The sequence below is a fragment of the Emys orbicularis genome, chromosome 5 (genome assembly GCF_028017835.1).
Source record: "Emys orbicularis isolate rEmyOrb1 chromosome 5, rEmyOrb1.hap1, whole genome shotgun sequence".
NCBI classification, from domain to species: domain Eukaryota; kingdom Metazoa; phylum Chordata; order Testudines; family Emydidae; genus Emys; species Emys orbicularis.
Genome location: NC_088687.1, coordinates 139,556,084 through 139,583,348, shown reverse-complemented (window position 1 = coordinate 139,583,348; position 27,265 = coordinate 139,556,084). Strand labels below are relative to the sequence as shown.

The following is a 27,265-nucleotide window of genomic DNA, read 5'->3' as shown; positions in this document are numbered from 1 at the left end:
GTGCCTTAGCGTGTGAAAGTCAATTTGTAATTTCTGAAAGCACCGAGATGATTACTAGAAAAACATTTCAAATTATTCTGATGAAGTGGAAACTATTTAAGTGCTATCTGAAAGTAACTTTTAATGTGTGGAGAGTTATAGGTCACATTTTAGCTGTTCCATGCATTAAAATCCAAACAAGATAGAACCAATACATAAAGCCTGAGTGGTTGACTGTATAATGATGCTAGGCTAAACAGACTGGTTAAATAGCTTCTTTAGTAATGCATGCATTGCCACTGCACAGCTGGTATTTGCTGAACTGCTACCTGATGCTAATAGCAAAGGAGGGAAGGACCTAATTTACAGATTAATGAACTTTCCTTATTGTGGAAGACACCATAAGGGTTTAATAAACCATCACCCACTTCATCTTGAACAGTTGCCATTATAAGAGTGTTACAGTCTGGTACACTCTTGAATTTTATCATTCGCAGCAGGATGACTGAATCAAAAATACCTTTTGGGTAGGAAATTGTTTCATCTTCTTTGGCCTCGCTCAGAAAACACACTGGCCATTTGAACTCTGAAAACGGTAGTTAAACCTACTTGCAAAGTCCCCCTAGTAAAATGAGAATGATCCTGCAATATCTAGGAAAGGTACCAACCTTATTTATATTTAATGAGTGAAATAGATTTGCATGAGTGGCAGCACACAGGAGAAGCAGCCATGAAAAGCCTGCCACTTTATTCACTGCCTGAGCAGAATGTCCTATTGCCAGCGCTGCTGCTCTTCTACCCATGATACCAAAGAGTAGACTGGTATCCTTCCCCATATACGAGGATGGGAAATGTCCCCAGGAAAAATATCAGTCCTAGCTAAGTATTTATAAAATATTACTATAAATTTAATCTTACTTTCATCTAGTGTCTTTCCATCTCAAATTTCTCCCAGTACATGCATGTATTGATCTTGCTACAACCATCATTGGCAATTTTAAAATCAAGATTAGATGTTTGACTTGAAGATCTGCTCTAGGAATTATTTTGGGAAACTTCTCTGGCCTGTGTTATACAGGAGGTCAGACTAGAAAAATCACAATGGTTCTTTCTAGCCTTGGAATGTGTGAAAACCTGAAATGCTGCCGCTTCCAGAATGGACACAGCATCTGTTAGTACACAGCAGCTGTATCCAATGTAAAGAAGTGAAGATAATCAGATGAATTCGGTAGGATTCTGGCATTTGTAAGGACTACTATGAAAAAGCACTCTCTCAAATCTGAAGGAAAGAGAGCAGTTACTGTGGGAGAACAAGTTCATAACATGCTTACACTGAAAGCTGCCAAAGGATCAGTCTCTGCCCAGGACACAAATCTGCATCACCTACAAAACAGAACTTTGAACTTCTGCCTCCTCCCACCAGTTATTTAGTTATGAAACTGCATTGCTGTAGAATTAATGGACCAGGAGGTGGTTCTCTCTGGAGCTAGATACCAAACCTGAGGAATGCCAGCTTGCTGCCCTTAGGTCCAGTAAGTGTCTCCTCTTCTTCTGGGGAGGACCACAACCATTATGTGATTATTGCTATTTGAAGTGCAGTAGTGCCTATGGCCCCATTCATAGGGTGCGCCCCATTGTGCTAGGTACTGTACAAACAAAACTTCAAACTTTCAGCCATTGGATTATGTTATACTCTTCTCTACTAGACTGAAGAGCCCATTACTAAATATTTGTTCCGCATGTAGATACTTCTAAGCTGTAATCAAGTCACCCCTTAACCTTCTCTTTATTAAGTTAAATAGATCAAGCTTCTTGAGTCTATCACTATAAGGCAGGTTTTCTAATCATTTACTAGTTTTCATGGATCTTCTCTGAACCCTCTCCAATATATATCAACCTCCTTCTTGAATTGTGGACACCAAAACTAGACACAGTGTTCCAGCAGCAGTCGCAACCAGTGCCAAATAAAGTAACCTCTCTACTCCTACTCGAGATTCTTCTGTTTACATATTCCAAGATCGCATTAGCTCTTCCGGCCACCGCATTATACTGGGAGTTCGCGTTCAGCTGATTATCCACCATGACCCCCAAATCCTTATCAGTGTCACTGATTCCAGGCTAGAGTCCCTCATCCCGTAAATATGACCTGCATTCTTTGTTCCTAGATGTATACATTTACATTTAGCCATATAAAATGCATATTGTTTGCCTGCGCCCAATTTGCCAAATGATCCAGATCACTCAGTGATCATTCAGTGACCTGTCCTCTTCATTATTTATGGTCCCTCACAAATCAGTATTTGTCTCATCTACAAACTTTATTAGTGATTTTATGTTTTCTTCCAGGTCATTGATAAAGATGTTAAATAGTATAGCATCAAGAACCGATCACCTACTAGAAACATGCCCATTTGATGATGATTCCCCATTTACAATTACATTGAGACCTATCAGTTAGCCAGTTTTTAATTCATTTAAAATGTGCCATATTAATTTTATATTGTTTGCGTTTTTTTAATCAAAATGTCATGCAGGGCCAAGTCAAATGCCTTAGAGAAGTCTAAGCATATAACATCAGCACGATTACCTTTATTGATCAAACTTGTAATCTCTTAAAAAAAAAAAAGGTATCAAGTTAGACAGGATCTATTTTCTATAAACCCATGTTCATTCGCATAAATTACCCTCCTTTAGCTCTTTATTGAGACCCATATCAGCTGTTTCATTATCTTGCTCAGGATCAGTGTCAAGCTGACAGGCCTATAATAACCTAGGTTATCTTATTTGCCCCTTTAAAAAAATTGGTATAACATTAGTTTTCTTCCAGTCTTCTGGAATTTGCCCAGTGCTCCTACAGCTGCCTTCACATCCCCTCTAAATCAGGTTGTTGTTTTTTTTTATCCAGCACACCCTTCTTTCTCAATTGTGGCTTCTAGGGCACCTCGTAAGGTGTTCTTAAATGAGTCCCAATTATCATTCACATTTTTCTGATTGAATTCTTCCTACTAGTTGATTTGGCTCATAACTGATTTCCAGTTTGGTGGAATTGGCCCTGTTAAAGCCCCAAGTGTATATACATGTATTACTACTCTGGACTTTATTCTGCATACATAATATAAATGTGTTCAAGTCATGATCACTTGACCTAAACTGCCATTAATTTTTAGTTCTGTGATCAGTTCCTCTTTATCTGTTAGGAGAAGTTCTAATATAAACAGAATTCCCCGGTGTTGGCTGTGACACCTTTTCAATTTGGAAATTGTCATCAATTATGTTTAAAAAATCCAAGGATGTTTTAGTACTGGCAGCATGAGACCTCCAGCTTATGGCACCCAAATTGAAGTCCCCCACGATCATGCAGCAATTTTCCTACACATTGTAGATAGGTGCTGATCTCAGCTCACCCACTACATATTTTTTCTTTATAGGCTTCACTGCAAAGGAAGAGTTTTAAGGAGATATTTGAAGGAGAATAGTAAGGTATTTTGCAGAACCTTACAAGAAATAGTTTCCATGCATGAGGGACAACATAGGAGAAAGCATGAAGGCACTTGTTAAATTTTCAAACAAGTGGAAGGGGGTTATGGAGGCTTGCATTATGGGCTGATCAGAGGTAGGAATTGACCGCTCAACAGCATATGAGAAATGATAGGTAGGGTAGAGATGCTGCGGTGGGCCTTGCATGGGAAGATCAATAGTTTGTGTTTGATGTGATGGAGAATGGGCACCAATGGAGGGATGTAAAGAGGGATGTGATGTGGTCAGTGATGAGCCAGGAAAGTTTAGCTTTGCAGCAGAATTCTGAATGGGTACCTATGGGATAAGATTGCATTTGTCAAACCAAAGAAGAGGATGTTACAGTAGTTGAAACAGGAGGTGAGCAGAGGTTGGGAAAGAGTTTCAGCTGTGTGGATGGAGAGGAAAGGCTGTTATTTTAGAAATATTGTGCAGCAAGAATAGAAAGATTTGGAGATAGCCTGAATGTGAAGATCTAAAGTGGGGTCCATGTTGAAGATGATGCCAAGGTTATGAGACTGAGTGACAAGAAGGAATATCACGTTGCCCACAGTGACTCAAAAAGGAAAGGGTGTATGTAGAGATTAAGAGCTCTCTTTTGGCTAGCTGACCTGAAGCTGATAGCTGCACATTTAGAAGGTGGGGGTCTGAAAGGCAGGCAGAGATTTTAGTTTGGACAGGAAATTTTTCTGGTGTGAAGAGGTAGATCTGAAAGTCATCAGCACAGAGACTATTAGTTGTGGATGAATTGCCCAGAGACAATGTTTAGAGGGAGAAGAGGACCAAGAACAGAATTGTGTGGGGAACCCCCACAAAAGGTTTGAGATGGATGAGGAGGATTGGCCAAATGACATACTGAAGGAATGATTAGAGAGATAGGAGAATTTGAGGAGGACTGAATCTCAAAAGATGAGGTAGGACAAGATTCCAAGAACAAGAATGTGATTGACGTGTCAAAGGTGGCTAACAGATTGAGGAGGAGGAGGATAGAGAACACGTTCTGAGTATGCACAGAAAGATGTCAGAGACTAGTGAGAGCACTTTCAGTGGAGTGCAAAGGGCAGAAGCTGGATGGGAAAGAATCTAGGATGGAACTGGAGGAGAGGAACACCAGACAATAATGTTGGTAGTGTGTGCAATGAATACAGAGATGAAAGGGAGAAGAGAGATGCAGCAGTAGATGGAGACACAAGTGGGGTCAAGGATTTTTTTTTTTTTTAAATATGTGAGAGATTAAAGCATGTTTGTATTAAAAGGGTCAGAATCAGAGGAAGAAGAGAGGGTAAGGAGGGGATGAAAGTGGGGTGAGGGAGATGAGATGGCATGGGGTCATTAGAGCAAATGGAAGGGTTAGCAGGAGCCCAGATGAGAAACTTCTGTGCCTATGACATCAGGGGAGGAGAGAGAGTGTGAAAAAGATTTACATGCATTTCCTTGCCTCAGGTTCCTCACCACAATCAAAGTTAACAAAAACTCTTTTGTATTTGTTCCAGGAGAGACTGCTTACAACCTTGTCACCAAATAATGGATTCCGCATCCACAAAGAGGCATTCCATGATAAAACATGTTTCAGAACTTTATAACATCAGCCAGAATTCATAAGTTGTATGGACAGATTTCCCAGATCTGGGAAGGTCTTGTCATATTTCAATTTGAAGAGATCAGTAAAATCCTGTTTAGAGCAGAAACTGGGGGTAGGGGAGTGGGTTTGAGGAGGGAGTCAAAGGTGGTGAAAAACTGGTTGGGATTACAGACATGGAATTCAACGAGGGTGAGAAGCAGTGTGACTTGGCTATGAAGATGGCAGAACCAAAAAGAAGAGAGAACAAATTCGTAGTAGAGGAAGTCAGTATGGTCATGAGATTTCTGCCAGACACACGACTCTGAGCAAGAGCAGGAGTGAAGGAAATGGATATTTGAGGTGAATCGGGGCTGGGAGTGGCAGAGTGGACCTTACAATAGGAAAGAGGAGCAAAGGAGTCAAGGGTGAAGGAGAAGGTAGAGTAATGGAGGTCAGCTCCTCAACTGCATAGGTTTGGCTCCATTGTCAGAACTTGTGGGGTTGGGAAACACACAGAGAAGCCTCACTGCTTTATCTCAAATGTTCTATGCTGTAATGGACTGTCACTTGTCTCTATCAAGTGTGGGGATCGACTTCATACTACCAGGAGAAATCTGCCTTTCTCATCTGTGGGATTCAAGTCTGTGCAAGACACGAGGTGGTTAAGGTGCTGAGAATAGCGATGGACCGTGTCTGACAGAGACTAGGCAGGAGAGACTGCACTTTGGGAGGGAACAACATGTTTGGCTGCATATGCAGGTCAGAAGTCTTCTGAGCTGATACCAGGGAGATTTGGCTTCAGATTGTTCATAAATCAGTGTGCCTATATTATTTTTAGAGCCTAGTTGGGACATGAGCTCTGCTGTTTCTCAGAAAAATGGATCTGAGATTGGATTTTGTGTGATCTTTATAAATAGTAACATATAATGACTATAAAATAAGTCAATGGATAATCAAAGAATATCAAAGAAAACATCTACTGCAAGACTCCAGGAGATCTGAATTATTGCAATGTGACATATTCCTGCTTTGCAAAAACAATAGTGAAAGGCTTACAACAAGCAGACCAATATATAGTACGTAAAAGTGCCTCCTCAGCTATTGTGCCACTATACACGCTGCTCCCCCTAATGGTGATTCCTGAAATTAAAATCAAATTAGCCACTTCATCAAAATAAAATAAGCAGAATTATATATGGATAATCACTTACATAGCAAAATAAATTTATATGGAGCTTTACAAACAAATAAAAACACAATGCCTCCCCTAAAGATCGCAAAGAAAAATACACAGAATACCAGCTCAAGAAAGATAAGACTATGATGAAACTGGGGAGAAGCAGTAGCAAATATCCCTGGAAGCAGCAGGCTTTAAGGAGGGATCATAGAATCATAGGACTGGAAGGGACCTCCAGAGGTCATCTAGTCCAGTCCACTGCACTCGTGGCAGGACTAAGTACATCTAGACCATCCCTGACAGGTGTTTGTCTATCCTACTCTTAAAAATTTCCAATGATGGAGATTCCACAACCTCCCTAGGCAATTTATTCCAGTGCTTAACAACTCTGACAGTTAGGAAGTTTTTCCTAATGTCCAACCTAAACCTCCCTTGCTGCAATTTAAGCCCATTGCTTCTTGTCTTAGCCTCAGAGATTAAGAAGAACAATTTTTCTCCCTCCTCCTTGTAACATTTAATGCACTTGAAAGCTGTTATGTCCCCTCTCAATTTTCTCTTCTCCAGACTGAACAAACCCAATTTTTTCCAATCTTCGCTCACAGATCATGTTTTCTAGACCTATAAACATTTGTGTTGCTCTTCTCTGGACTTTCTCCAATTTGTCCACATATTTCCTGAAAGGTGGCGCCCAGAACTGGACACAATACTCCACTTGAGGCCTAATCAGTGCAAAGTAGAGCGGAAGAATTACTTCTCATGTCTTGCTTACAATACTCCTGCTAACACATCCCAGAATGATGTTTGCTTTTTTTGCAACAGCGTTACACTGTTGACTCATATTTAGCTTGTGATCCACTATGACCCCCAGATCCCTTTCTACAGTACTCCTTCCTAGACAGTCATTTCCCATTTTGTATGTGTGCAACTGATTGTTCCTTCCTAAGTGGAGTACTTTGCATTTGTCCTTATTGAATTTCATCCTATTTACTTAAGACCATTTCTCCAGTTTGTCCGGATCATTTTGAATTTTAATCCTATCCTCCAAAGTACTTGCAACCCCTCCCAGCTTGGTATCGTCTGCAAACTTTATAAGTGTACTCTCTATGCCATTATCTAAATCATTGATGACGATATTGAACAGAACCATACCCAGAACCGATCCCTGCGGAGAAACACAGGATGCTAGTAAAAAGATAACAGGAAATGAAATCAGATGTAGGTGGCATGAGATTAGTAGGGACTGAAGGCTTTTAATAATGCCTTTTGTACAAAACTATTTTGCATACTGTTACAAAAATTACTAGGGAAGTGGGAATGGGGAGGAATAGATTTTGAAGGAAAAAATTGACACTTTTTAAAAACCACAGTCTGTGCATACAAAAAACCCCCACCTTTCAATAGCTTAAGCTTTGAGGGAAGAAAACAGCAGGAAGGGAAGGAGGGGGAAGAAAACGTTTCCTTGCAATTCATTCGGTTTTAGAAAAGGTTAACAGTGGTTAGAATATCATTTCTCTTACAGTTTCAATTATAATGAAATATTAATGAGCCAGTAAGAGCCATTTTTCTCAACCTTTATCTGCTGACATTTTTGGAGCTTAAAATAAAAAGCTACTGTATGGAATAATAACTGTAAAGTTAACTAGCAAACTTGGACCTGATTTTCAAAGTTGTTGAGGGCCCTAACTCCAACTGAAAGCAAAGGAAGCTGCAGGCATTCAGAATCACTGAACTTCAAGCTCCAAATCTTTTGAAGGAGAGGAACTTGGTTGTTAAATAAAAAAGGAAATTAAGTACAAGGCCAGAGTAGAATTTAGTCCCAGCCAGCCCTACGTCACACTATTCTCTGGAGTATGAATGTTCTACTGGATTACTGGCTTTCAGCAACCTATGACTGTTTGCCCTGTAGAGCTTTTGGGGCTCTGCAGGTTTCCCTGTTCCTTCATAAACTGAGCTGAGATTTGGAATCGTGCAATCGTTTGGAATCCCAGTAGGACTCCCCATCCTACTGGGATCTTTGAAATTACAGAGTTCTTGTCTCTTACTGCATCTCCTTGCCCTCCTTGCACAGATTAACACATGTATGGAACTACGAGACTTGGAAACTCGATCAATGCAAAGTAATGCACATTGGAAAACATAATCCCAACTATACATATAAAATGATGGGGGTCTAAATTAGCTGTAATCACTGAAGAAAGAGATCTTGGAGTCATTGTGGATAGTTCTCTGAAAACATTCACTTAATGTGCAGTGGTGGTCAAAAAAGCTAACAGAATGTTGGGAATCACTAGGAAAGAGATCGATAATAAGACACAGAAAATATCATATTGCCTCTATATAAATCTATGGTATGTCCACATCTTGAATGCTGTGTGTAGATGTGGTCGCCCCATCTCAAAAAAAGATACCCTCTTCTGTACCTTTTCCAATTCCAATTCCAATGTGACAAAAATGATTAGGATTATGGAAGAGCTTCCATAGGAGAAGAGATTAATAAAACTGGGACTTTTCAGCGTGAAAAGAGACAACTAAGGGGGGGTGATAAGATAGAAGTCTATAAAATCATGACTGGTGTGGCGAAAGTAAATAAGGAAATGTTAAGTATCAGAGGGGTAGCCGTGTCAGTCTGAATCTGTAAAAAGCAACAGAGGGTCCTGTGGCACCTTTAAGACTAACAGAAGTATTGGAGCATAAGCTTTCGTGGGTGAATGCCCACTTCATCAGACACAAGTAATGGAAATTTCCAGAGGCAGGTATAAATCAGTATGGAGATAACGAGGTTAGTTCAATCAGGGAGGGTGAGGTGCTCTGCTAGCAGTTGAGGTGTGAACACCAAGGGAGGAGAAACTGCTTTTGTAGTTGAATAGCCATTCACAGTCTTTGTTTAATCCTGATCTGATGGTGTCAAATTTGCAAATGAACTGGAGCTCAGCAGTTTCTCTTTGGAGTCTGGTTCCGAAGTTTTTTTGCTGTAAGATGGCTACCTTTACATCTGCTATTGTGTGGCCAGGGAGGTTGAAGTGTTCTCCTACAGGTTTTTGTATATTGCCATTCCTGATATCTGACTTGTGTCCATTTATCCTCTTGCGTAGTGACTGTCCAGTTTCACCAAGCATTCTCAAAACTACGATACCCACACAAGGAAATAAAGAAACAAATCAACAGAGCCAGACGTGTACCCAGAAGCCTCCTGCTACAAGACAGGCCCAAAAAAGAAACCAACAGAACTCCACTGGCCATCACCTACAGTCCTCAGTTTAAACCTCTCCAACGCATCATCAGTGATCTACAACCCATCCTGGACAATGATCCCTCACTTTCACAGACCTTGGGGGGCAGGCCAGTCCTTGCCCACAGACAACCCGCCAACCTTAAGCATATTCTCACCAGCAATCACGCACCGCACCATAACAACTCTAACTCAGGAACCAACCCATGCAACAAACCTCGATGCCAACTCTGCCCACATATCTACACCAGCAACACCATCACAGGACCTAACCAGATCAGCTACAACATCACCGGCTCATTCACCTGCAAGTCCACCAATGTTATATATGCCATCATGTGCCAGCAATGCCCCTCTGCTATGTACATTGGCCAAACTGGACAGTCACTACGCAAGAGGATAAATGGACACAAGTCAGATATCGGGAATGGCAATATACAAAAATCTGTAGGAGAACACTTCAACCTCCCTGGCCACACAATAGCAGATGTAAAGGTAGCCATCTTACAGCAAAAAAACTTCAGGACCAGACTTCGAAGAGAAACTGCTGAGCTCCAGTTCATTTGCAAATTTGACACCATCAGATCAGGATTAAACAAAGACTGTGAATGGCTATTCAACTACAGAAGCAGTTTCTCCTCCCTTGGTGTTCACACCTCAACTGCTAGCAGAGCACCTCACCCTCCCTGATTGAACTAACCTCGTTATCTCCATACTAATTTATACCTGCCTCTGGAAATTTCCATTACTTGCGTCTGATGAAGTGGGCATTCACCCACGCAAGCTTATGCTCCAATACTTCTGTTAGTCTTAAAGGTGCCACAGGACCCTCTGTTGCTTTTTTAAGGAAATGTTATTTACTCCTTCTCATAATACAAGAACAAAGGGATAACCAAATGAAATTCATAGGCAGCAGGTTTAAAACTAACAAAAGGAAGCATTTCTTCACACAACACACAGTCAACCTGTGGAACTCTTTGCCAGAGGATGCTGTGAAGGCCAAGACTATAACAAATATCAGAGTGGTAGCCGTGTTAGTCTGTATCCACAAAGGACTATAACAGGATTCAAAAAAAAAACAACTAGGTAAGTTCATGGAGGATAGGTCCATCAATGGCTATCAGCCAGGATGGGCAGGGATGCAAAACCATGCTCTGAAGTGTTCCTAACCTCTGTTTGCAAGAAGCTGGGAATGAGCAACGGGATGGATCACTTGATGATTACTTGTTCAGTTCATTCCCTCTGAAGCACCTGGCATTGGCCAATGTTGGAAGAAAGGATATTGGGTTAGATGGACCACCGGTCTGACCCAGTATGGCCGTTCTTATGTTCCTATGTAAAGAATGCATTGATGTACCACACAGTATGGCTAATTTTAAAAATTAGTTACATACCATTAAAATCTATGCATAGGCTAAGCAAAGTATGAAACGTTCAAACCAAGCCATTTTTAGCTGGTCAGACCCTGATAGAAGTTAGGCAATCAGTAAAATAGCTCTGTATTTCCGTATATAGAGTTCTAAAACCTAACATCCTAACACACGAACGCACAAAATTAGATACAAAAATTGTTCCTAACTTTGCTTAGGTACAGCTGAGTTTCTGTAAATAATACTTAAGTGCTGCCAATGTGCTTGGCAATATACAACTCAGAAAGCCCTTGTCCTGAAGAGCTTAAAACCTAACAAAAGAAGATAGATACAGGATGTGCTGGAAAGCTCAAAGGAATATTCAGTATTGATAACTTTTATAATCTGTGCTACAGTAGCACCTAGAGGCCCCAGTCCAGATATTGTGGTAGTGTACATACTCACAAAAGAGAATCCCTTCCCTGAAGAGCTTACAATAGAAATCGACAAGACAGGACAGAACAGGACGATAAACAGAGGCACAGAGCAGGGGAAACAGAGGAGAAATTATCTGACCAAGGTCATACAACAGGTCAATGGCAGAGCTGGGAATAGACCCCAGTGTGATTGATATGGCAATTTCCTGGATATCCTTGGGAGACCATACTGAATTAAGTTTAAGTATCTTTTGGGTCCATTGTAAATGAAAAGTTTATGAATTATTGTGGGCTGGGCCTGCAAGTAACCTCTCTCTGGGGGAAATGTGATGTGAGGCCTTTAATATAGGAGTATACTGAACAATTTGCAGAGAATGTACTTTTGGGACAATACTGTGAACTGGATTTCCTGGGAAATACCTAGGGAGAGGTTAAATGCAAATTCTTCACTGCAGTTATACAAAAAATCCAGCCTTTTGAAGCTACACCCTGAAGAATGGGTCACTGTCTGATGATTTATCTGTTCCTGGAGACTGGAGATCAAAGGCCCCAACTATACAAAGAAATGGCTGAACTGCCCAGCCTGGGTTCTGAATCTGAGATGGTTATGAACTTGTAACTACAAAGAAAACCCAACTGTGGTTTTGAAGAATTGACACCTACAAGAGCCTGGGGTTGGAGCTGGGGGTGACCTCTGGAAAGCTTTTTAGCATGCGTGTAGGTTCTTCTGTTGTTTTTAATATGTTTTCTCTGTACTGCTTTCACCTTAATAATAAATGTGCTTGCTTAGAAAGAGCTGTGTGGTAAATTATAACTGTGGCAATACACTGATAATAGGCCTCTGGAAAGAAAGCAAAGCAAAGATGTTGGTCTTCTAGGCACTCTGGCTTGCTGGGGATATCACAGTGCAAGCAGGGAACTGTGCAACCTTAAAGATCCCCTGGTCAGGTGGGAGTGAGACGCAGGCCTCCACTCAAGAGAGATGATAACTCAGAGCTGGAAGCCTAATAGTGGGTGCCTTCGAGGGACCACAGAGGGGGAATACAAGTGCAGTTGCCCTAAAACTGTGACACTCAGATGTCCTGATACCCAGTTTAGTACCCTATCCAATTGACCACACTGTCTCTTTTTAGCAGCCCTGGAGGAGAGAGCTTTTAGGAAACGATTTCAGTGAAGAGAGGATGATGCTTTGTTGGACCAGAAAGGGAAGGGCATTCTACGTATGGGGTTGGCTTGGAAAACGCCACAAAGACAGTTGTATGCAAAACAAGACAAACTGAACAGTGTGACTGGCATAATTGGTATACCAGAGGAGGCAATAGGATGAGATATGGCTGCTGATGTAGACTAGGGCATAACTATGCAGAACCTTCAAAGTGATGACAAAAATACAGTCTGTGCATTAATTTTCAAGGAGGATCAACTACATGGGAAATCTGAAGGAGTGAAATAAGATATTTTTGTGTGTGTGCCAATGGCACTCAAAGAAATGTTAGACAATCAAAATTTCAAAGTTAGGGTGGTTTTTCCCCCCTTTTTTAAATGGCCCATAGTTCAAATACAGTTTTAACAATTTTCTTCAGACTTGGCAGAAAAATTCTCCTTCACCTTAAAAAAATCAGTCTGGAAATTTTCATATCAATTCTATTTTGCTAATCAAAGTTATAAGGGACTAAAAATAAGACTTATTTATCATGGAGCCTGGTTGCAACCTTAATTATGGAACCATGACTAACATTCCATCGTGGAATTTCAAAAACAAGACAAATCTCAACGCAGTTTAACTCTAAACAGCAAATATGAATCATACTGTTCTAATGCGGTTGGTTATTTAGCATGTTACATGGATTGTGAAGTAAAATAGTGTGAAAGAAGGCTAATAGTCACTGCTACTCTTAGAGAATGAATGCATTATAGATGGATGGATGGAAAACATTGATAAACAGCACTATTGTGAACTTAGATATTCTTATTCTTCTGGCATGTTAAGTTTTTATTAAAATGTTACAGTATCACCTGCTAGGAGATTTATAGAAAAACCACCACCGTCAACGGTCCAATTCAGCCACTCCCTTAATTTTATTTTTAAATTCTAGGTTTGTGTTAGCATATATTTCATGTTTGTATCTTCTTTTTTAAAGTCTGTTTCTATTAATATGATAGCATCAGAGGAATACTTCTTTACTTATATCATTTAGACCTGGGGATCTCAAACACTGGTCAATGGACCATTGATGATCAGTAAAGCATTTGCTGGGAGTCTGCAGAGTGAGGGAGCTTCAGTATCAAGTCCAAGACTTAAGCCTGTACAACAGAACCAAGTGCTGAGTCAGATCTGATGGCATGGACCAAGGCAAAGTGTTTAATAAAACATGCACTGAAGCCCATGTAGCAGCTCTGTGCGTCTCAGACACTAGAATGTTTTTGAGTAACACTTGGAAGCTATTTCTGATCTGGTACAGTGTGCTACAATTCTCTGGGGAGGGAAAGCACCAGCTGCATCATAGCAAGTGGCTGCCAACTATTCAAATATGTCCCTATGAATTATATTCTCTGTACGGGGGCTGACTTGGACTACTTTGTGTTTAGCTGGAGACCCAACTCCTGGAAGGTAGAGAGCTGTATGAGTGGAATTTAGTACTGCTTCAAAAGATCAGCCCTTGAGTAGCCAGTCATTGAGATACAGGAAGACTACAATTGCTTCTCGACAAAGATCAGCCGGCACTATTACTAAAGCCTTTGAGAACACCATTGGGGCCAAAAGACAGGCCGAAGGGAAATACTCAGTAATGAAAATGATCCTGGCCCATGGTGAAGTGCAAGAATCTCCTGTGCACGGGATATATTGCTATATGGAAATAACTGTCCTGCAGTTCGAGGGCTAAAAACCAATCTCTTGTCTATTTAGAAGGGATTAAATCTGCCACAGTCACCATCCGGAACTTCTGAGACTAACAATTTGTTCTTAGGTCGAAGATTGGTCTCCACTGTCTGTCCTTCTTTGGCATGAGAAAATACTTTGAGTAAAATATTTTCCACCTGTGCGGGGATGGAAATGATTCTATTGCTCCTAAACAAAGGAGAGAATGTACTTCTTGACTCAGCATAATCTCATGAGAGGGCTCTCTAAAGTGGAACAAGGAAGGGCGGTGGGGTTGCGGATGAGATATAAAGTTATAACCTCCATGACCCACTTGTCTGTTGTAATACGCCACCAGTCCTGTTACAAATGGAAAAGGCAGTCTCCAAAAGCGGGAAGGTAGGCAGAAAGTAGCAGCTTGCAAATTAGAGGTGGGGGAGGAGTTGAGCCCTCAACCAACACATCAAGATTGCTGTTTTGATTATGACAGGTTACTAGTTGAAGGAGGGTGGGAAGCTCTTTACCTTTGGAATTTGTCTTTTTCTAGCAGGCTCAGCAGTTCTGTGAAAACCAGAGAACTGAGCCAGGCACGATCTCTGGGAAGTTTGAGTCCTGCTAAATCTCCTCTTGTTTGTAGGGGTGTATATAACAAGATACCTCAATGTGGCCCTGGAGACCTTCACATGTACAGAGCCTAATTCATAGCTCCCAAGAAGAGCTTCTGACCGAACAGGAGGTCTTCCACCATGTTATGAACCTCTCAGGAATCTTGACAACTGGAGCCACAACTCCTTGTGCATGACAACTGCTGTGGAGATGGATCTAGCGGCAATGTCCGTGGCATCCAAGGACGCTTGGAGAGGGTCTGGCTAATAACTAACCCTTCTTAATAACAGCATGGAAGCGTTCTCTATGCTCCTGTGGAAGATGTTCAATCGAGGATGCAAACTTGTTGTAACTCATGTAGTTATTCTTGGCCATGATTGCCTGATAGTTTGTGATTCGAAACTGGAGGGTCATAGATGAGTAGGCCTTCCATCCAAGAAGGTCTAACCATTCTGGTCCTTATCATAAGGAGAAGATGTGGAGTAATTTTGTCTCTCTCACTCGTTTACGGCAGCCACCACCAAGAAATTAGGTGGGGGTGGGAAAACAAAAATTCTGAGTCCCTGACGGTAATATATTTCTTATCTGCCCATTTACAACTTGGCTATATGATGGCAGAAGTTTGCCACACAGTCTCTGCAGGATCCAGGAGTGCTTCATTAACTGATAGCACTACCCGGGTGGCTGTCACCAACTGCAAAAAGGCCAGGAGCTTGTGATGTGAATCTTTAACCTCTTCAAGAAGTATCTGGATTTGTTTGCCACTCTCTTCACAAGGTCCTGGAATTTATGAAAATCATCAGTCATCGATGATGGTAGAAGCACGACTGCCTTGTCTGGAGATGAAGAAAAAACAGGGGCATTTGTGACCCTAGTTTCCTGGTGCAGTGGAGCCAGAGGTCTGGAAAATTGCTGCCAATAAGCTGTCTAAGGATCCCAATAAGACCATTGGAGAGGCCCATATGGGAGAGGGGCTGATATCCAGGACTGATTCCACCACCCCTCATGTGGCTGAGGGTCTTTTTGTCAAAATATGAGTTTCTGTAATGATGCAGAGGGGAACCCCACACAGATAAGGAGGAGGCTGACTGAATGTCTCCTTTATCCTCCTCAATGTCCTCCAATGTGGGAGAGGGGGTGGGGGCAAGTAAAGAAAGGTGGAGAATTCTGCAGTAGCAGGAAGCACAGGTAATCTAGAGACTGATCTTGGTACTCAGTGTCATTCAGTACCCTTAAGTAGTGGAGACTCCAGCTCATCCAACACTGACAAGTCCATGGAGTAAAGGAATTTCTGAGGCTCCAAGCGGGTCGGTACTGACACGCCAGTTGACTTGGGCAGTAACGTAGGTTTGGAGTGCGTAGGCATTGGGGCCGAAGGGGTGTGCTTTGATTTTGTCAGTACTGAGGGTGCCGAGTGGGAAGGCACCATTGGTAAGTCTGAAATAGATGGTGCTGATCTGGAGGCAGATGGTACTGGGGCTCTGCCGGCGTTATGTTTCTCTGAAGTGCTCTGGGGTCTCCCTGCTCCACTGGTACTGGAGGAAGAGAGTCTTCCGCCTCGAAAGTACCGAGTTGAGAGACTGAGGCCTCCAACACCATAAACCTAGCAGGATATCAGAACTTCTTGGGAGCTGGCTCCTTGTGGTGGGAGACTGAGCTCCTCTGCTTCAAAACCTTCCCTAAGTCCTCTGAGATCTTCCCCCTTCTAGGCAAGACCTTAGCCAAAGGGACACTGTCTGGAGACAGATGAATGGCAGGGGGAGGGAAGGTGGAAGGTGTGTGGTCTGCTGACCTCAGTCGGAAGGAGGTCGAAGGGAGTGCTCCATCAGCAGCAGCTTCAGTTTGGTCTCCCAATTCTTCTGAGCTCTAGATTTTAGAGCCAGGCAAAAGTTACACTTTTGAGAGATATGGGACTCTCCCACGCAATGGATACATTTAGAGTGGCTGTTGCTGATTGGAACAGTCGCCCAACAAGAGAAGCAGCTTTTGAAACTTGATAAGCCGGGCATACCCAGCCAGACCAAATAAGCTTACCAGAAAAAATGGGGGAGGGGGGAAAAAAGGAGGGGCAGGGGGAGAAAAAAATGAAACCTCTCACATCTATCTAACTGATTTTATTCTAGCAACTAACACTAACTAGAAACACTGAACTAAACTACAAAACACCCTGAGGCACACACAAAGCAGGCACACTAGAGCTCCGTCTCAGGCGGAGGTTGGAGAGAAGGAACTGAGGGCGATTTGCCCACGCAGCCCTATATGCCCTGGGAGCGTGGCGCAAAGTTGTATAGTGTGCATGCATAGGTCGAACAGATGCTACTAACAGAAAATCTCCAATCAAAGGCTTGAGAGGCACATGCGTATCTGAAGTGGAGCACCCTCAAGGACACTACTTGAAGAAGAACCCTCATTTACTTCAATGGGAACAAGATTTTACTCCATATCAACATGAATGAGACAGGAAGTAAACCATATACAGTAGATGCTTATTAGTAGGAACAGATCAGTGCCCTTTTGCTACATTGAGCCTAAGGGACTGTTGCTGTTATGGGGAGTGTCAACAATTCACAGTAGGGAAAGTGTTCACAGGGGAAATGTTGCTCACAAGCAGCAGTCGCTCTTACAAGTTGTTGCTGTAAACAAGCATCCACTGTAAAATGTCCTCACAGCACTATTTTAAGATGTAGTCCACACTACGAAAAAAGTTTGATATAGGAGCCCTGATAAGTGATCTTCATGAAATGCCAACTCAGTTCTCTTAGGTTTTATGACCTCTTCTGCCACTGAATGTCTGTAAAAGCTCAGGCAGGATACCATTTCTGTATGTGTTTACTCATGAGTAAAACGTGTATAATCCTTACCTACTTCACAAAGGATTGTGAGGCTTTAATGTTCATAAGGCACTTTGAAATGTTTACTTGAAAGTGCTACTTAAGTAGCTTATATATAGTATTATTATGGTTATGAAATATTAACAGTCCCTACAATTAGAAAATCCAGCACATCAGTTTATGAAATCCTAAGGACCCAATTTTCATCACTTCTGGAGACTTCCCATGGTCTTATTAAGAACACCCTTTTGAAGAATGGAAGAGGAAATAGAATATTTTTTTTACTTCTGTTGATTCCATTCTTATGGCATCATGAACCTGTTTCACACTGAGGATAAGGGCTCATTTTATTCAGAGGATGGTGTGCGCTTGCACTGATGTGTAGCCAATTTCTCTAATTTAACCTTACCAAGAAAAAATATTTTAAATGTTAATAGTAGTACTTTCAATTCACTAGACTTAAATGTTAGATAAAGATGATGGTTTAACTTTAATAAACTATAAATCAGTGTATTGATCAAAGGAGCTTTCTTAAAACAGTTGAAATATTTATCTGCCTAAAATGAAAAGTACCTGAAAAATGTCACAAAGAACTGTACGAGGTCCATAAAGTTGCTGTGCTGTGAGAAAGCAATCTGTAAAAGAAAAACAAATGTTTTCCTGTTACTTCACTGGCAGGTAATTTATATCCAAAATTCATCATTACACTGCTGCTGGGATCAACAATTACTATGAAATACTGCTTCATTTTCTTCAAATGTACACCATGTTGATTTTTTAAAAACAAATATTACGTAGTATTCTGAGGAAGAAGAAACAGACCTCAGATTAAGTTTTGAAATGCTTCATCCAAATTTCTTTTTAAAAACAAAACAAATAATTCAGCTCTTCCAGTTACAGTCCAGGAATAGATCACTTTGGTAAATGAGGCAAAAGAACACGGTAATCATCTCTGAAAAGCTCCAAATCCAAAATGATCACAATACTCATAAATAACAAGCAGCATACAGCTAAAGTAGAATATTTTGAATTACTGCAGACATATTAACCAATAAAGTACAATAAATACTAAAAAGTTTAAAAGTAAGCAGAATTGCTTGCCCCCATTGAAATAATACTCTTAAAGTAAGATCTTCTTGAATAAGTAACTTACACCAAGAGCAGCAAAAAGGCATGAAACACAGAAGATAATAGATACTGTAAAAACAACTATGGCATTCATTTTAACCCACTTTCCTGCAAGCCACTCAAACTGAAAAGTGAAAAACAACCCAATTTTTTGGACACAAAACAGAAGGAAGAAAGGAACAGGAAATTGGGAGGTGGTTAGAGGCAAAAGGAGAGATTAGAGAGTCTGGTTAAAAACAACAAAGCAAAGGGAAGGCAAGCCAACAGAAAGGCAACTTGTGATTGCTAATATTGCACAAATTCTTTCCAGGTACCTCCTATTTCCTCTGACTATCAATCCCAGCACCACAACAGGAAATTAACTCTTTCATGAACAATCGGAACTTTTTCCAACACTAAATGGAAACCGGCAGTTTATACAGCAAAGCTTTTCATTTTTATGGAGTGTCTCAAAGCATCGTTTCTATTTTCCCATTAAATTAAACATCATAGCAATATTGGTATCAAATTTTAACCTATTCCCACTGTTAGCCACAGGTTGAATATTATGAATACCAGAAAAATTACCATTGGTATTTTATTTTTTCCAGAAACATTCTGTTGCCATATTTGCTTTAAATATCTATATAATATTACATCTGATATAGTAGCAGGCCAGAACCATTTGTTTACAAATACGCTGAAGTGATCTTTATACACTGTAATCTCCTTTGGAGTACATAATGGTATACTTTCTGTTTTGCTAGAAAGCTTATACCCAACAGCACTGAAAGCTGCAGACTGTATGATTCCATTCTTTCAATCCTACTGCCTATATACGACGGGAAGATTCAGCAAGCTGTATTTTAAATTTAATTTTAATGCACTACCCAACAGTCTACTTGAGTTTTCCAGTTAAAAAAAGGACAGCAAATGTATTGTGAGCTGCACTTACAGCACTTTAAGCACAGAGGGCTAAATCTATGTTTTCCTTAAAACAAATAAGATAGGAATATTAATAATTTCAAACAAATCAAATAATTTCAAGTTCATGATATATTACAGAAACAAGAAGTGAGAGTAATTAAGATACTTGTTATGTTATGTAATGCCTAAGATACTTGTATGCAGTAGTGTTGCAGTCATGTTGATCCATGATATTGTAGAAACAAGGTGGGTGAGGTCATAGCTTTATTAGACCAACTTCTGTTGGTGAGATTGATAAGCTTTCGAGTTTACACAGCTCTTCTTCTTCTTCTGTGTAAGCTCAAATGCTGGTCTCTCTCACCAACAGAATTTGGTCCAATAAAGATGTTACCTCAGCCACCTTGTCTGTCTAAGATACTGAAACGTTACAGGTAATGTTATACAGTCATACATTCACAATACGAACTATATTAATGAGATAATATGATAAAACTGTAAATTTTTAAACTAAAAGCTTTTATAGAACAAGGAATCTAGAAGCAGAAAGAGAAACTGGACAGGCAACCAATCCTCCTGAAAGAATCATTATCAGGCTCCTGCATATGCTGGAAGTCAAAGCCTATTGCAACTGAAATACGAGTAAACAAAATTAAACAAGTGGTAGGAACCTCTTTAAATACAGTGGAGGACAAATGACTATGGGCCTAGACCTTCTTTTAAAACAGACCAAAGTGGGATTTATAGATTAAAAACAAGCTTCTGCCATTTCAGTGCAGGATGGATCCCAGAAAAAAATTGAGATGCTTATGTGCATTCCAAAGCTGTAAACCACCTGTGATAACAGAATCGAGGAACTCATCTCTAAGCCATGACTAGAAAAGGATGGCCAGAGACAGGAGTCTGAATAAGGAATTCAAGTGGAAATGAAAAGATGGATAAGTTCTAGGTAACACAGAAAAGTCAGCTTCCTCTGGTGCATCATAAGTGACCTAGTAAGTGTGGTTTCTTGATTGATTTGGCACAGCTTATATTTTGGGAGGATGCAACAGGGGAGTTTGCACCTTGTAAAAGGGTAAAAAGTCTCAGGTGACTTCCATAATTTACTTCTCACAACTTGAGAACACCTTGTGCTGTTGACGTGACCCCATCTGTAGCCTATTATCATCATAATTAGATATAACAATAATTAATAACTTTGCTCAAGTACAGCCTAATTTCTTTGAATACAGCCTGTACTCAAGATTTAATTAATTTTAACTATATGGAAAGGTTGAAGTGTTTGTGTTATACTTTTATTAAACTCATTCAGAAAAACAAAAGTGATATGTAAAATTTCTTAATGGATCCAGTTTTTGATTAATGTTAACTCACACTAATTAAAAAATCTACTTATAAATTGTTAGAAAATTCATTCTGTACTTTAAAAAAGTAAGTGCTGTACTTTTGGGGAGGAGTCACTGTATTTTCCCATGTGAAACAAAGAGGTTATATGCGCAAAATGGAACTCAGTCTTAACTATGGAGTCATGACCTGTGGTCCTTCACTAACTAGTGTCACTGTACATGCCTAAGAATAATTTTGTACTATTAATAAATGGTTAAGAGCAATGAGACCAGACCATTCACCACAGTAGTTCAACATAGCACTGCTAGTAGAATCTGTTTCCATGTAGTGAAAAGATAGCTGAAAGAAAGCATACAAACTATCACATTTTTTGAAAACCCAATGACTTGAAGTATCACATAAAACTGCTTTTCAGATACATGAAAAATGGATTTTAATGAGATATAAGCTAAAAATTAAAGAGTACCTTTCATTTGATTATAGTAAGATCTTATAGTAAAATAAGATTAAAAGTGACATGTGGTTACCCCTACTGGTGAATTTCATAAGACATTTGAAATAGCTGTGAATCATTAAGTGGATTTTGTGAGTGCACATAAGGAAAGGGCTTGGCGATGAAATGCTTTCTAGGAAGGCAATTTTGAACTGAAATTTCAGTATTTAAGTAATAGCTGGTATTTCTAACTTTAGAATCACTTTTAGTTTAACTGTCGTGGATCATTTTATAGATTTAGATTGATGCAAATTGGCACTGCACAAGACTAAGCATCTTTAGTTGTGGGCTGGTATCACAATTAGCACCTCAGTACTGGAGAGAATTAAAATAAGTTTAATAAGACTAGAATAACTATGTCCAAATACTGATTTACTGAGATTGTTTTTCACTCCATCAGTTAAAATCTCTAAATTGAAATCAGTTCATTTAAACTTTGTAAACACTATTATAAACATATTTGTTTAGCTTATGTTTACATTCTTATTTAATTTTGAGTAATAAAAGCTATAAATAAAGCTCTTCTTCACGTGCTTGCTCGTGTCGATTCCAATCTAGCTGTGTGCGCGCCCACGTGCACGGTCGTTGGATATTTTTGTCTTAGTGGTATCTGTAGGGTTGACAGTGGCACCTCTTGAGTGCTGCGCTCCTGGGTCAGTGCCATAACCCTACGGATCAGGCGAACCGACCCTACGCCCTCTCAGTTCCTTCTTACAGCCCTTGGTGGTTAGTCGGAGCGCCTTTCCTTGCATTGCATGGGCTAGCGGTTTTGGTCTTACTTGGAGCCTTAGGACCTTGTAAATAGTTTGTTTATAGTAGTTAGTGTTAAGTAGTTGTTAAGTGTAGTTAGCAGTTAGGGTCCCAGCGGGGACTTCGCCCCAGGCCGGGCATGCTCTGGTCTCCTGGGTTTAAGCCCTGCGTGGACTGTAACAGGCCTATGCCTGTAAGTGACCCCCATAGCAGCTGCCTCAAGTGCTTAGGAGAATCACACAGTGGAGATAAGTGCCAAATCTGTAAAACTTTTCGGCCCCACATGCAGAAGGAGCAGGATATTCGATTACGGGCTCGCCTCATGGAGTCCGCCCTTTGTCTGGCTTCTGTGCCATCCCGCCAGGACTTGCCGAGTACCTTGCCGCGCTGTGTGCGCCTGGCACCATTCCCTGTCGGTAGTGCCCAAAAAGAAGGCTAGGAAAAAACGGTTACTTACCTTCTGTAACTGTTGTTCTTCGAGATGTGTTGTTCACGTCCATTACACATTAGGTGTGCGGGCGCCGCGTGCACGAACGTCGGAAACTTTTCCCTCAGCGGCTCCCGTCGGGCCTGCAGGGTCTCCCCTCCCGCCAGAGCGGCGCCTCGCTCTAGCGTATATATATCCCTGCCGGCCCGACCCTCCCTCGGTTCCTTCGTGCCGGTGACTCCGACAGAGGGGAAGGAGGGTGGGAAGTGTAATGGACGTGAACAACACATCTCGAAGAACAACAGTTACAGAAGGTAAGTAACCGTTTTTTCTTCTTCGAGTGATTGTTCCCGTCCATTACACATTAGGTGACTCACAAGCTTACCATTGGAGGAGGGTAGGAGTCAAGGAATAACTGATTGAAGCACAGCCCTTCCGACAACCGCATCCTCTCTGGTCTGATGGTGGATCGCGTAGTGGGCTGTGAACGTATGCACCGACGACCAGGTGGCTGCTTTGCAGATTTCCTGGAGCGGAACCTGCGCCAAGAAGGCCGCCGAGGACGCTTGGGCCCTAGTTGAGTGAGCCCTGATCTCCGGGGCTGGTACGTTGGCGAGCTCGTAGCACGTGCGTATGCAAAGCACAATCCATGCCGACAAGCGTTGCGTCGAAATAGGTTGGCCTCTCATTCGCTCCGCAACGGCAATAAACAGCTGAGTCGATTTGCGGAATGGCCTGGTGCGGTCTAGATAAAACGCCAAGGCCCGACGGACATCAAGGGTATGCAGGCTGCGGTGGCTTGGGTCCATATGGGGCTTGGGGAAGAACACCGGTAAACAAATGTCCTGCCCCATATGAAAATGCGTGACCACTTTTGGAAGGAATTTAGGGTGCGGCCTCAGTTGCACCTTATCCTTATTAAAAACTGTATAAGGAGGCTCCGAAGTGAGGGCTCTCAATTCCGATACCCTCCTAGCCGATGTGATGGCCACGAGAAACGCTACCTTCCATGAGAGGTGCAGGAGGGAGCAAGAGGCTAGGGGTTCGAAGGGCGGCCCCATGAGCTTAGTGAGGACCAGGTTGAGGTTCCACGCAGGGACCGGTGGGGGCGAGTAGGGAAACACCCTCTCCAACCCCTTGAGGAATCGGACTACTGTGGGGTTGGAGAACACCAAAACCCCCAACTCCCCAGGGTGGAACGCCGATATGGCAGCCAGATGCACCTTAATTGAGGCGGGGGCGAGCCCTTGATGCTTGAGGTGTAGCAAGTAGTCTAGAATTGATGGGATTGAGGCCTGCAGAGGCCGGATGTGGTGAGGCTCACACCAGTGGGAGAATAGTTTCCATTTGGCAAGGTAGGTCGCTCTTGTGGAGGGCTTTCTACTACCAAGGAGGACTTGCTGGACCTCATGAGAGCACCCGTGCTCCATATCGTTTAGCCAGAGAGAAACCACGCCGTGAGATGTAGCGATGGTAGGTTCAGGTGGAGTAGGCGACCTCGGTCTTGCATGATGAGGTTGTGATGGAGGGGGAGGGTTATCGGAGTGGTCACGGACAGTTCCAACAGGGACGTGAACCAGTGCTGACGTGGCCACGCCGGGGCGATAAGGATGACTGTCGCCTTGTCCCTGCGGGTTTTGAGGAGGACCCTGTGAATGAGCGGGAATGGGGGGAAGGCATACCTCAGGCTCCCGCCCCACGGGATTGCGAAGGCATCTGCCAATGAGCCCGGACTGCGGTTCTGGAATGAACAAAACTGGGGGCATTGGCTGTTGTCCTCGGTGGCGAAGAGATCCACCGGGGGAAACCCCCACCTCCGGAAGATTGAACGCAGGACGTCCTGCCTCAACGTCCACTCGTGCATGAGATAGGACCGGCTGAGGCGGTCCGCTAACCCGTTTTGGACCCCCGGGAGATAAGTCGCTAGTAGGTGGACTGAATGGGCTACGCAGAAGTCCCAGAGGCGGAGTGCCTCGTGACAGAGGGTAGAGGACCGGGACCCGCCCTGCTTGTTTATGTAGGTCCAGGATAGAACGGAGGCCCCCTTTCGCTTTGGGAATGAGGAAGTATCTTAAATAGAACCCTTTCCCCTTGAGGTCCGGAGGAATCTCTTCCACCGCTCCTACTGCGAGGAGGGTCTGTACCTCCTGCAAGAGGCGTTGCTCGTGAGAGGGGTCCCTGAAGAGGGACGGGGGTGGGAAGGAGGGGGCGAGGAGAACTGAAGGGTGTAGCCTGCCTCCACCGTGCGTAGGACCCAGCGGTCCGATGTTGTACGTGACCAAGCACGGTAAAAATGGGACAGGCGGTCCCTGAAACACAAGGGGGGATCCGGAATAGAGGTTGGTACACTGTCCTCGATCGCAGCTTCAAAACCCTTGTTTGTTTCCCGGCTGCGGTTTGTTTTGGCCCTGATTTTGGCCTTGGTTAGGCGTGTTGTTGCGCCTACGCCTGTTATCCCTGCCCCTCCTGCGGTACGGTTCCTGTCTAGGATGAGGGTGGTACTGCCTCTGCGGAGGCTGGGGCTTGAAGGGCTTCCTCTGCGTCACTGGGGTGTGCATCCCCAACGACTTGAGGGTAGCTCGAGAGTCCTTGAGGCTATGTAGTCTGGCGTCCGTTTGGTCCGAAAACAAGCCTGAACCCTCAAACGGAAGGTCTTGGAGGGTGTTTTGCACCTCTGGGGGAAGGTCGGAAGCCTGCAGCCATGCCGAGCGTCTCATTACCACTCCTGACGCGATTGTCCTAGCGGCTGCGTCAGCGGAGTCAAGTGAGGCCTGTAAGGAGGTTTTGGCTACCGCCTTCCCTTCATCTACTATGGCAGCAAACTCGGGTTGCGAGCCCTGAGGCAATGCTTCCTTGAACTTGGACACCGATGCCCAGGAGTTGAAATTGTGCCTGTTCAGGATCGCTTGTTGGTTCGCGATCCGCAGCTGGAGGCCTCCGGACGAGTAGACCTTTCTCCCAAATAAGTCCAAGCGTTTTGCCTCCTTGGCCTTGGGGGCCGGGGCCTGTTGGCCATGTCGCTCCCGTTCGTTGACCGCAGAGACGACCAGCAAACATGGGGTTGGATGGGAGAATAGGAAATCAAACCCCTTGGATGGGGCGAAGTATTTCCTCTCTACGCCCTTTGCGGTAGGCGCCGTGGAGGCAGGTGTTTGCCATACAGTCTTATAATTAGATTGGACCGTTTTTATGAGCGGGAGCGCGATCCTGGAGGGGCCCTCCGGGCTTAGAATGTCGACCATAGGGTCTTCCTGCTCGACAGTTTCCTCTGCCTGCAACCCCAAATTGAGGGCTACTCAGCGGAGCAGGTCCTGGTGTGTCCGATGGTCAATCGGGGGAGGACCGGACACTGTTGTGCCCGCCACGGCTTCGTCTGGTGAGGAGGAGGAGGTCATGGCCTTTTGTGCGTCCTCTTCAGAAGGGTGCTCCTCCGGAGTGCGTTCCCTGACGTGGGCCTGGGACGGTGCCGAGTCAGCCCTTTCCCTTTCTGGCGGCCTGGAGACCGTGGCCTCTTTGCGGGAGAGTGGGCGCCACCGTGGGGAGCGGGACCGGTGTCCTGAGGGGCCCGATCTCGAGGTCCTGGACGGGGGGCCTTGTTGGTGGTAGGCCCAAGGGGTCCAGAATGGCCATTGCCCTGGGTGGCCCCACTGTGGTTGCCAAGAGGCTTCGTGCTCCCTACTGGCCTGCGCTCTGTGGGCATATTTGCTGGAATGGCCCGAGTCCACCTCCGAAACTTTGGACGGTGATCTAGAGGTCCACGGCGGTGCCGTGGGGCGGTGCCGGTCCGGGGTCGGAGAGCGGTGCCTTCGTGACCGGGAGTAGCGCCGTGCTGACCTGGACCTGGATCGGTACCGGTGGCCCCGGGACCGGGAACGGCTGCGGGAGGACGGTCTCAGGGATCGTGCAACCGAAACGTCCCGGTGCCTGCTCGAGCAGGGCTGCTGGGCCGGTGTCTCGCGCCTGTTGGGGCCCGACGGTTGTGCGGCCCGCTGCGCGGAGGGAAGCCGGGAGTCCACCGAGGCGGAGCTTGACCGGGATCGGCGCCGCGAACGGTGCCGAGATGGGCGCATCATCGCCGGCTTGCCTTTGGATGGCAGTCTCGGCGGAATGTCCTTAGCGCGGAGGGTGCCTTCAGCGGACAATTCAATGAGGTCCTTTGCTGCCTCAAATGTGTCCGGGGTGGAGGGCTGTTCCAACAGTTCCTCCAGCCCTTCCTCCTCACTCGACGCGCCTATTCTGGGGCTCGACGGGCCTTTCGGCGCCGGAGCCACTGGCACCGGGATCTGTGTTGGGACCGCAACGGCCTTAGTAGCACTTGCGGTCTTCGCGGGTGCTACCCTCTTGTGCGGGGAGCGTCCTCGGGCCTTGGGTTGGCCCTTCGACTTAGCCGGCGAAGAGGACCGGTGCCGGAGGTGTTCCCTCCGAGTCGGTGCCACAGGCTTAGGTTGCCCCGCCGGCGTCGGATCACGAACCGATGCCGGGGCACTCCGCACCGAGGTTGACGGTGCCTTTGAAGTGGAGGGCTGTAACGCCGACTCCATGAGCAGCTGCTTAAGGCGAAAGTCTCTCTCTTTCTTAGTCCTGGGCTTGAAAGCCTTACAGATCTTGCAGCGCTCCTTTTGGTGTGCTTCCCCCAGGCCACGGAGACACGAGTCGTGTGGATCGCTCAATG

At 43.8% G+C, this 27,265-nt stretch overlaps 1 protein-coding gene across 1 annotated transcript in view; it reads right to left on the bottom strand.

Annotated features, from left to right (window-relative positions):
* The window catches only part of ATRN (attractin), a 243,572-nt gene that overhangs the window by 47,815 nt on the left and 168,492 nt on the right, over window positions 1-27,265 (bottom strand). Inside the window, exon 25 of the mRNA XM_065404708.1 lies at window positions 18,119-18,180. Coding sequence (XP_065260780.1) covers window positions 18,119-18,180 — 62 coding nt within the window. The remainder of the gene's footprint in view (window positions 1-18,118; window positions 18,181-27,265) is intronic.